This window comes from Atta colombica, unplaced genomic scaffold (genome assembly GCF_001594045.1).
Source record: "Atta colombica isolate Treedump-2 unplaced genomic scaffold, Acol1.0 scaffold254, whole genome shotgun sequence".
Classification (NCBI taxonomy): Eukaryota; Metazoa; Arthropoda; class Insecta; order Hymenoptera; family Formicidae; genus Atta; species Atta colombica.
The window spans coordinates 1045130-1057941 of NW_017259353.1; the positions used below are offsets into that span (position 1 = coordinate 1045130).

The following is a 12812-nucleotide window of genomic DNA, read 5'->3' on the forward strand; positions in this document are numbered from 1 at the left end:
TGTGTGTGTGTGTGTGTGTGTGTGTGTGTGTGTGTGTGTGTGTGTGTGTGTGTGTGTGTGTTAAGCTTGATGCATGTGATTTTTTATCATTTGCTTGTTGTTACATGCATAAAGTTTAAAATAGATCCTTCATAAATACGAGTAAGGTAATTTCTCTTAATAACATATTATTTTACGTAGTATAAAAATAAAAAAACATTGTTTTTGATATATTGAAAATTATTGCAAAATATAAAAATTAATTATCGCGACGATAAAGAACGGACGGGATGAGAACATCAGCAGGAAATCAGAAATGAATCAAAACAAGTAAGTCTGGAAAAAAGCACGCGTCGAATGTGCACATGTACCTCGAGCCCATGCGGCGTGCTGAACATCTTGTCGCACTTGACGCAGCTGTAGACATCGCCGAGCGGATGAGGATGGTGCAACCCGTGTGCCGTGTGAGTCGAATGCAGTCCCGGGTGAGCTGGATGTACGCCGCGCAACAACGGGTGCAGGTGCGGTGGCAGAAGATGATGCGGTAGCAATTGGGGATGCAGGTACGAGAGAGGGTGATGTGGATGAGGTGGCAAGAGACCGCTCTGAAGGTGCAACGGTGGATATAGGATCGACGAGCCGGGTGGTGGTGGATGAGCGCCCATAGAAGCGGATTCTCGATGCGGGGACGCATTCTGCAAGTGTGCGGAAGGAGGATCCGGCCTCAGGAGTGCCGATACGCTGAAACTGTCGCCGGATTTCTTCGGCGGATGCGATATGGGCGACGTCGCGACGCTAACTGGCGATGGCGATGGTGTTGACGACGATCGTGGCGGACTCGAGGTACCTTCATGATCGTCCTCGTCACCGACCTCCTCAACGTCCACATCGACTTCTTCTTCACCGACATCGACATTCACCTCGATGTCCCGACTATCGGGCGGAGGGGAATCCGGGCAAGGAGATTGAGACGGGGAAGGACTCCTTGTCGCCGGCGAGCCCACCAGACGACCAACTCCGAAAGATAATCGTTCTATAATACATCATTTAATGATAATCAAATATAATATTAAATTATTTCTAATTTGTAATTGTTCGTTTGTCTGATTAATTTTTCATTATAAATTTTAAAAATTATATCAAGCTCAGTGCAAAAGAAATCAATAATCATCTCGTATGGATTTTTCACATCTCCAAGTAGACATGACATTTCGTAGTCGATAAACCAGAGTTCATACACTAGTCACGAGAGCAAGATGGCCAATGACGGAACTGGACGGACGATAGCTACGTCACGTATGAAGTACGCGTGCTAGGTGCAGGGGAATCCGAAAAAAGAAGGCCACGGATAAATACGTTTCTTCTGGCGGAAGGACCCAGTCGGAATGAGATTTGAGTCACGTACTGGGCCTTTTTTTCCTAGCATGCTGGTGCGAGGGTGTTTAAGGGACAGACAGGGCACGAGAGGTCTTGACAGGGTCTCATGTTGCGCTAACGAAGTATCGCGAGGAAAGAACCGAATAGTGAAGTGCCGAGAGCAAAATGTATTTTCGCGACGTTTCGTGTGAAGCAGTGTCTTTAATGAAATCCCTGGCGCACCCTTTCGGAATATTTCATCCGACGCACAGAGTGCCATGTGTGAGTCATGATTAACTCTTTACGCGTTACAGCGTGAAATGGCATCATCCTTAAGTAATAAAGCAAAGGAAAATATTTTATGCTTAACAGGAATTTCGATATTCTAACTATACCTTCGCTTAACATAATAGTTGTAGAGAGAGAGAATAGTACAAAAATATATATTATTATTACATCAAGTCCTTTTGTTAGTACGATTAGTGTGATTACCTAACAGATAATACATATATGTTACGTAATTACGGCTCTAACATCCCATAGCTGATTAATATATAACGAGAAAATTAAACATTTATTATTATTGAAATATTAAATTAATATTTTCACGATGACAGTTGCAAATTGCATCGGATCGCAATTTTGGTATCGCTTGTCAATCGGAATTTACTGTGTTCTTTGATTATCAAACCGATGATTTCCGACGCAGCTTTGATTTGTATGTCGCATCATTTTATCTGTCGATTGGTTCAAACGAAATATGATTCAATCATAAATTTTGATGTATTTGTTAGATTAAACGCGTAGAATGTATTTATTTTATTATCATTATTTGACGAGTACTTTCGGAGAAATCTAGATTTGATTTCAAGATTTATGATTAACGCAGATATGAATAATTCATTTAAATGTATCATTTTAGATAATTTACGTATTAAATATAAAAAAGAAGTTATAAATATTCCAAAAATTGTAAATATTTCAAAAAATATCATGTTGAAAAAAAACTAAACTTTTAATAAATATTTGCTTAAAAGTATTAGTTCTAAGTAAATATTTACTAAAGGTAAATGTATTTATATAAAAATTATTAATTTGATTTAATTATTATTTATTTTTATTGAATAAATATTTATTCTGAGTAATGTGAATGTTTAGAAATGTGTAAAGAAATATATATGTATAAAATGTATGCATAAGAAATATGTATTAAAATTTAGTAAATCTTTTTTTAGTGTAATTTGTACTGTAAATTAAATACAATTAATTTTAATAAATTTCTAATGGTTAAATTGCAAAAAGGTTATGTAAATTAATTTAAAGTACATTCTGTAAAATTAATTAAGAAGAAATAGATTCCGGTTGATCCAAAATCTTACAAACAGAGGAAGACAGTGCGGAATTTCTAACATAAAATCGTTACAAAGTTGAATTATTATTTGATTATTATTCAGAAATGTGGGACTTGTCTAATAATCAAAGTTCGTTTCGCTGTGATTTACAGTGTGGGATGAATCGGAAATCAGGCACGTGTGCATCTCGTCTCGCTACGAGAGAAATAAGGGCGGAGATCTCGAGAATGTATCTCACAGCCCCTCTCGATGCTCGGCATTCGGCAATTTCGGCTTCGGACCACTCATATTGCGTCTCTCGCACACACCCGGTATATTATATTTATAATCCGTGCGCGCGACACGCGGTCACGTGCCAGCCCGTATGATGCACCGCGGTGTCGGCTAATCGCATTTAAAGCTCTCCGCGAGCCTCATCGTTGGGGTCGATTATTATCGTGTTTCCTAGTGGCTTTGCAATCGAATCAAAATACGACTCGAGTCAGAGTGACTTAATGTAATGAGAAACGCGCCTCGCGCCTGCGGGGATCTGTCCGAGAAAACAGATAGGTACTTTATCGCACTGCATCGGTCAAAAGCACAAAAGAAAAAACAAGGAGGGGTTAATGAAATTTCTAATATTACATCCAAATTTTTTCTTGGTTCTATAACATAGAAGCAATATATTATCCTAAATTTAAAATTTTCACATTTGTGTGTGCACGTGTGTATTTGTATAAGTCGCAAGAGAATATTTATATATATTATTTTATTACAATATAAATGAACAGATTGAAAGCAATGCTTCGCAATTTTGAATTTAACTATTGGAACATGCCAAAATTATGGGCCGATAAATTTAAAAAATAATTAGTAGTAAATATTTTTCTATGTTAATTAAGTTTTCATTAGAATAATAAAATGCATAAGATCACCATCACCATGACTCTAAGTTATTTTGTTAAATGACGTATTTTCATGCGATTAATTAAGGCTTAAAACATTTTCAAAGACATGGATTTTAAAATTTAATCACGTGAATAATTTAATATTGTGGACACTATAAATATAAATACATCATTAAAACTTAATTTTATTAAATATTTTTTTGAGAACTTGGGTTTTGTGAAAACACTTATGAAAACAATTCTATTATATCGCTTTTGGTTCATTAGCAGAAAAATAGAGGGAGCTGAAGAACAAAAATGGATAAAAAAGAAGGAGAAAACTCAGACAAATGTGTCTCGCAGCGTGATAGGAAGAAGTGCTTACGCAAATGCTACATCTGAGTCGACTGGAATGCGCTAAAAACTGGCGATGCAAACTGCAACGTAAGAAAAACGGTTGACGACCATCCAGATGGGCTTAACTTTGGTCCGGGTTTGACGGGACCTGCGAATCTAGGCGTGTTTACGCACACATATGCATCTGGCACTGTCTCGACATGCATGTCACGTGATGTGTAGTGGCTTTCAGCCTTCTCGATACAGTGAATGAAACTTCTTGAATCGACTTCAAGATCGTTTTTGCCTGGACGCGGACGGTTCTGTCACTGATGCGCGTTTGCTATATTCACGTAAAGTGCTCGGAGTTGCTTACGGGATAAGCAAGACAAAGTTTCCAGAATGTAGTTGACGTACAAACCCAGTGGTGAACGAGCCAAAGTAAGAACTTGTCAATTTGTTCATTAAATATTATAACTTGAGTTATCGTATAAAATGAAATGATTTTACTTAAGAGAAATTATCCTATTTCTTGTTAAAGTGATAATACTTAACAATTATTCATATACATATTTTTGCAAACACGTTTGTTAAACTAACTGCATTTTATAAACTACGAGCCGATTCGATTTATAAAACTTGAAACAAAATCGCCAAAATCGTTCAAATAGAATAAAATAACACATATTGGTCAAGGTGAAACAAAGTTGAGACTATTGATACAATGTCAAATATTACAAGTGTTAAATATTACTTGAATATTGTATATGCATTCGTGTTATATGACGTATTAATAACACGTGTTATTTTATTCTATTCTGACTAATGATATGTTTTTACAATGTTTCTTACACGAATGCATATATTCTTATAATATTTGACACTTGTTTTTAATCGCTTCTCTCATCATCGAATTTTTAATAAAAAATACAATGAAATTCATGCACCTCACTTGGGATTATCCAAGTGGCTATGGTTATATGAGGGAAGTGTCAGAGATTTGAAGAACTATGTATCGCTGATGATGACTCAAAAAAAAGTCGTTCAAATTGAAATATATATTCAAATAAATACTGCACAAAACAACAATGTATAATTTAATTGTACTGTTGTCTTATGCAATAATGTTTCAACAATTGTATTATACTATCATTTGCCTTAATTTCATTACTAAAAAAAATATGTATTAAGATTTAATAAATTTTTTCAGTCTAATTCTACCATCGAGATATGTAGAAATATTTGTCACAATAACTAACAACCAGTGAGAAAATGTTATTTTTCAAAAAATATGTATAAACAATTATAAGCAGAAATTGAATCGATAAAAATAAATCAATTACGAGAAATAATTCTATTTTTTCAATTGAAGTGAATCTTAACAGTATGGTTCTTAAGAATATTTGTATGCAAATTTTTACAAATACGTTTTTCAGTTTTAAAACTGCGCAGATTCTATATGCGCCATGTCAACATATCGCCCGGAGAGTCGAGATTGTCAAGATACGAATTTCAAGTTTAATCATTAACTGAAGTGATATTTTTCGCAATAAGTTCTTTTCAAGATACTTTTTTTAAGATACTTATATTCGTTTAGCATTATTGTTAATTGATCAATTTAATTTGAACATTAATATTTTAACTTTAGTTTGCGATTGCATTATAAGTCTGATCTAAATTGAATCGGCATGCAGATTATAATAAGTGTATTTACAAAAAATTGCATATGAATTAAGTATCAAGATTTTTGTCGATTGAATGAAAAAAAATTATATTATTAAAAATATTAATTCACATGCATTTATCATCATTAAAATATCATCATTAAAATAGATCATAATCTGTCATCTTCTGTCTAAATCAATTTGAATTAAAATCTTTTCTTTTAAATTTTGTTCATAGGTACACCCTGATATTGCTTCTTATGATAGGATTAACTTTAAACTTCCACTGACGGCTGGATGAAAAATCCGTTTTTGAAAACCCACATCGTCCTGTCACTCGGCTCTATTGATGTCGCTTGCGCGGTAAAGGTCACGCGTATCTTTTTCCATGAATTGTCAGCACGGAAGGGGTTTGAAGGGTATAACGGTTCTAATAGCGGCAGATCACTACGCAGTAAGCGACTGACGGACGACAGAAGATTAAAGTTGGCCGTTAACTCGATCTAATTGTTCCCCCCGACTTGGCCTTCCTTTATTAATCCACGTCCACATCTTCGGTATCGTCATCCCCTTGTCAAGAGTCGTCTTATCAATTCGTAAGAAATTTATACGCTGAAATCGAGTTTACTCATTAAAGATATCTCATATATTAATCAAGAATATAAATAAAAATTTTACTTCCTATCTATTCAGCGTCAAACGGAAATAATATAAGTACTTACAAATTTTAAAATTATATTTTCTTAACTCTTAGTATACATCATTGTATCATTCTTGCATATTTCTTTTCTTCAAAAAACTAAGAGCATCAAGTAATTACATTTATACAATTTTTTTTTAATGCAGAATCTTACAAATGCTTCCTCAAGCTTAAAGGTATAATTTTTGTATATTTGTTAAAGCAATAAAATGAATCCGGAATATGAATGACCATTATATGTACAATAGAATTAAAGAACTGAAAAGTCATCTACACTAAAGGTTAATATTTAGACAGCACGTTACAATAGAGATATTTTTATGCTAAAATTAATTCTATTATCAATATGTAATATCTGCATTTTTCAAAAACATTCAATTTAAAATTTTAGAAGGAAATAAATACTAAAGTTCATTTGCTTGTAAAAAAATTGTTTACCTCGTTATTTACTACACGTCAAGATTGTTGAGAATTTTCATTATATCAATACAATATTCTAACAAATCACAGAATAAATTTCCGCTTACTTGGCTTAAAATAGCTTCTTTCTACGATTTTCTTGATCTATTGCACGTTCTATAATAAAGATAGCAGTGATAGTCTATATAAATAATAATGTGATATTGCTCAAGCAGCACTATATTTGCACGACGCAAATCTTGGCAGAGCGGCGGGGACGTAAACGCGACGATAAAAGTAGTAACGCGGTTGATCTTATCATGTCTGAGAATGAACGGAGCAGATGAATGGCCACGTGCACGCGCGCGCTCGCGCGCGGAAGAAGTAGGAAGAGAGTATGCACGGACATTTAACATGACAAGATGTTACTAATTCAGGGTAGGTACAGCACAAAGAAGCCGACGGACCGAATCCCTGTACCCGCGCCTCTAATCCGCTCCAATTGGGCCGGCAGGAGTTAGAAAGACCCATGTCTATGCGTGGTATGACGCGTGCTACCATTTATCCCAATCGTCGACGACGACCGGTCGTTCTTAATGATCGGTAAATAAAAACCTGCCGTCATCCGGGCTGAGGAGGAAGCCATCATCACTACGAGGCGAAAGGTCGACTCTATACCCGCCCGTCTACACCTTCCGAAATAAAGTAAAAAGCAACGGTAAATGTATTGCAATAAGTACAGCGACGATTGTGTGTTTAAAGCGCCGACTCCCCGTCCTAAGCGCAGTTTCTTTAAACATTTAATAATAATATTTAAAAATAATAATATTTAAAAATGTATATATGTATCTATAATAAATCTGCAGTAAACGTTGTGAGGTAATAAACAATAATAATCAGTGTAACGAACAATAATAATCAGTAACAAGTAAACTCGCGCAAAATGACATGTATACATAATTTACTTGATACATTTTAATTTAAAATATAATCATAACATTAATTTTTGATAAAAGATTTCTTTGCTAATGAAAAGCATTATTATTAGGACAAAGTCCAAATTATTTTTATAAATGCTTTTTCTATTGTTTTTCATTTCTATATGGGAATATCATATGAAAATAATATGAAATATATATATAATATAGTGAAATATTAAAATTTAAAACTTTTTCAAATGCAGTAAGTTAAGAATGCTACTGCATTTTGATATTAAAAAATCCTTTTATCGTTATAATTTGATTGAATATACGAACTTATGAAGCGAATTATTGGCTCTTCTATAATGCACTTACCTGAGTGACTCTTTGGTAAAGGTGGCAGATTCGTAACTTCCGTCGCATTCCCAAAAGGTGCCCACAATCTCGGAAACATTAAACGAACATTGCATCCTCCTAAAAAAGACAATTACATAATATTAAAAACAGTTAAACAAATATAATTTATTAATCTCTTCTATTAAAAATTAATCTAGACGTATAGTATTAAAACGTATGTATTAAAACATTTTACATGTATAACATTTAATATGTATTAAACATTAATTTTTATATTACACGTTTGTAATAATAAAGACGTTTCTATTAAATATGTTTCATGATAAATTCCTATTTTATTTTATATTAAAAATATAATGTAAAATGTTAAATTGATCGAATAAATACATCTGCCATTACAGTTAAATCGATTACGATTTGACATTGAAAGACAGTGTACGCGAAATCCCATGTGAAAAAATAGTAATGCAAATGGTGAATCGATTGGGTATTTTTCTTGATCGTTTATGCATCGTTACCCCGTCAGCTACTAACGCTGCAATGACATCTCAAGTCCTGACAAATTTAGTATTCCTAGTTCGTAGGAAAGATCAACCCCTCGACAAGAGCGTCTTTATTAGAAAGGAGAAGAAACCCTCCTCCTATTTATCAACCTTGCCTTGGCCATTACTCGCTCTCTTTCTCCCCGAAACCTGCATTCCTATCCTCGAACATCCGCCATCCATTCTGGTTGGTTTCTTTGATCGTTCCGGTGGAGGATTAAAGTTCGAAGACTTCACGCCAATTCGCCATCCCGATGATTAATTAAACAAGCCAAATCTTCATTTTTCGCTTGGAATACGGAATGTCAAAAACTATGCGGTATATCGAATTAATATCGGCACGATTATATTGTCGTACTAAGAGATTTATATATTGAAAATGACACAACTTATTCAACAATTTTTTCACCAATCGCAGATCACCAATGAGTAGCGAATTGAATGTAAAACAATTAAAATTGATAAAATTGATAGCTTAATATTACATCTATAAAATTCATATACAGTTATTATGACATTTTAAGTTTATAAATATAAATAAAAATATGCAAAACACATTTATTTTATTGCTCAATAATCTGAAAATTAACAATTTCTGATATCGTAACAAAGAAGTCTGTAACTATGGCAAGTCTATAACTATAGAAATAAATCGCGATTGTCAAGAAAAGTTGCAGTTCGACCGATCATAAATGATCATACTGTAATCTCTCTGTTGGTTTTCTTACACAGGTCCGATAAAATCCGCTTTACGATGAGTGTAGAACCTATCTAATCATTCAATTTAATTGAGCTAAATCAAATCTATTTTTTTTTTACATCGATATCATATTGTACATGCGTCAATCTCTTCATTTTATTGTTGAATAAAGACAAAAATCTAATCAGAAATAAAATGCAAAATAAAACTTTGTTAATAGTGATAAATAAGATAAGGCAAAATATAACATGCATTAGAATTTTTTTCGATAATAATAAATATTTGCACTATAATTACACTTACTATAAGTGTGTATGTCTTTAAATTAAGATAAAATTTATCTAAATTACGATAGTATTAAATTTATCAATATTAAGAAATGTGATGTTAAAAATAAAGTATATCAATAATTTAAATAAAATATATCAATAATAACGTTATTCTATGACAAAAAATTAAAATTAATAATCCAAAAGAAGAAAAGAAAAGACTATTAATAATGAAAATTTGGCAGTATATTTCTATATTCTTAATTATAGTAAATATTTGCGGGGAACAATAAATTTATTGTTATATCCGATATGATATATCATTTCCGTACTCTCGGTAATCGCTGCAAGATCTATCGATAACGAGATATCGGTCAATTATACCAAGAATCGACCAAAAAAAGCAAGAGAAATCTGTAATCCGGGCAATATAGAGGACCGATGGGATAATCTGAGATAGCACGGAGAGAGATTAGACACTCCACGCCGCAAAGGCTGTCTCATTCTTGCCAGGATTATCAGAAATAAATCATATGTTTCTATACAACGAGCGTGTATACCGCACGCTTGAGATAAGGTGGTCTGGTGTAATACATTGATACGCGTGTATACACAATGCAGGTAACGTGTGTTTGTCAGCTAGCGAGAACATCGGTGATATTGTGCCGTTTGCTCGCGCGACTACGTTTATCTTACGTAGTCTCGCACACGTTTCGCGCTATCGGTCTGTCATAAATCTATAAAACGGTAAGGCCAATGTGATTTGCCGTGGAAATCATCGATAAAAACAGCCGATTGACAGATTGGAAAAATCCAAAGAATTTAAAGGCGGTTTTTAAGACCAAGAAAATCATTTCGCATTAAAAGCTTTGAGTCGCAAGATTTTTCCAAACGAAGAATGGAAAAAATAGATATATTCAATAGGATATATATTATAATTAAAAATATACTTTACACAATTGAATTCTCTAATCAGTATGCAAAGAACAAAAGATTGAGGTACTTAAATAAGTGGAAGTCCAAACACATTTACACAGATATTAGATACATTTTTGGATAATTAACTTTTTCCTAAGCTTATTGTTGAAAGAAATAAGAATTCAAATGTTACAAGGAAATATAAATATCTTTTCTTTTATAAATATCTTTTTTTCCTTTCAATCGTAAGGAACAATAATTCTGCAAATAAGTAGAAATGTTCTCATATAACTTCCAAGCCTCATACCAAACGGAATTTCTTGACGAGTACAAGTAGCAGAACAGTAGGCAACCCCTCGATGAGCTGCCTATCACCTGGCAATTATCGCTTAAACCGCTTAGATCAACGCCTATAGCTCGATATTATTGCGTTTAGCCTGTTACCACGATTAGTAGCGGGGTATTAGTATAGACAGCCGTCTAATACCAGCCATCCCCTTTCACCTGTTGAACAGACCGTTGTGCACGATGACGGCCCCCTACGCACCTGCACGCGCGTGTGCGTGTTCGTGCATGAGCTACGAGCATACCGCTTGCTCTCGCGTGCGATCCTCACGCGTGTGTCACAAGCTCAGGTGTCGACGCGACAGTTGCATGAGCTACCGCGTAAACGCCACGTTGCAAGGGTAATAGGCAGGTAATAGATAGGATGATGACAGGCGAGAGATGGCCACGGGGTGAGAGTCGGCGGCACTGCGTCAGCGAACGGCATACGGCTGGAGATGTCAAAGGACCTGAACACGATATGTTTCGGCTGATTATGTGGAATATGGGGCTTTCTCTGCATTCTACAGTGTATTTGGGGTTTGATCAGCTCGTGTGAGTGTCTCGATTGGAATTATTGATGAATACTGGATTTTTAATCGCGATAATCATCCATTGCATATATCCATAAATATGCGAGTATTACTGACGAAATATAATTTTAATTCTAAAATTTGAGAAAATATAATTGTGTTACGTATATTTTTATATCCCTGAAAAATTCGTTAAATGGATTGACAATTTTTTTTTAATTAAAAATATTTTACAAATATTATGTAGTAAATAATATTGAATTTATTTAATTATTTACTTACAAATCAATATTTGCCTCAACATCTACAATTAAAAAAGATTGTTGGTAATCATTTTATCTGCAATATTTAACGTTGACAAACAATAAAGCTATAATGATCTACTGAGTTACGATGTATCTGTTGCCAGAAATCATCCTGTGTTTGTATACACCTTTTTTATCTACAATTTTTTTATCTATAACTTTTTATCTACAATTTAGTTTTATGAGTAACTCAAAATTGAAGATATATAGGTTTGTATACTTTTTGCTTAAAAATTTTGTTACTTTTTATCTATAATTTAATTTTATCTACAGCTTAAAATCATTCTTGCACACACAAATATATTATTTCATTTTACTTGATTTGTTTTATATTTATTTATCAAATATTGTTAATGAAAATAAAAGAATTATTGTATGAATTATTTCTTATTATAACAATACTAAAATTATTATAAAATATCGTTCTTAAAATGCGCTTAAAAAATATTCCGGTTAATATTTAAAAATGTTAAAAAATAACATCTTAACTAATAAATATAGTGATAATTTAGCTTTAATAGATCATTCAAGAAATCTTACCTTCATCAATGGGAATCTGCGGATTTTCTTGAAGATTTTCATTGTTGTTGGTTTCCGGCGGCAACGGTTGTTGATGTACAAGCGACGAAGCTGGTTGTTTAGGCTTGACAACTCGAAATGCTGATGCCTCGGCAACTCCTCGTCTCGAAAAGTCTAATGGACCCACCCCGACAGGCGAGTGTTGTTGCTGCACTTCCATCATCCTGGACCTCGAATCCGTTCACCGTTTTACAACTTTCGCGTCACTACACACGACATTCGCATCTCCTCTTCCAACACTCTTGCAATCTTTAAGTTTCTCAGCAATAAACAAACATACACACTCTTCCCTAATTTAATTTCAAACGAAATTATCCAGAAAATCCTTTCAAAGACGTTGGCAGCCTCTAAGAATTTTTCAAATATTTGGAAACTTGTGTTTTCAGAAACAATGATTTCTCAACAATTATCGAAATTGTTTGTTTGGTAATTTTTTAAGTAAAGAATGTGTCTTCTTCAGCAACGTATGCAATCCCAAGTATGTTTGGTACTATCCTTTCTAGGAACTACCTGTTCACGGACTTCATCCTTTCATGGGATATCAACATCAATCTCGTGATAGTACAAGCACTAGAGATTCTTTTGCCAACACAGTCAAGACACTCGGAGTAGTCTGCTGGTAATGATGATTCAATACCTGGATAGGCCCCCAGCTTCACAGGATAGTTTTTGTCTATTTTGCGACAATAAATAAGTATCGCGCAAGAGACGGG

General features: G+C 33.9%; 1 protein-coding gene across 1 annotated transcript in view; it reads right to left on the reverse strand.

Annotated features, from left to right (window-relative positions):
* The window catches only part of LOC108689059 (zinc finger protein 358-like), a 28645-nt gene extending 16228 nt beyond the window's left edge, over nt 1–12417 (reverse strand). The window contains exons 1-3 of the mRNA XM_018195662.1: nt 12061–12417; nt 7948–8046; nt 351–1012 (exon numbers count right to left, since the gene is read on the reverse strand). Coding sequence (XP_018051151.1) covers nt 351–1012; nt 7948–8046; nt 12061–12262 — 963 coding nt within the window. The 5' untranslated portion in view covers nt 12263–12417. The remainder of the gene's footprint in view (nt 1–350; nt 1013–7947; nt 8047–12060) is intronic.
* Nucleotides 12418–12812: the final 395 nt, after the last annotated feature.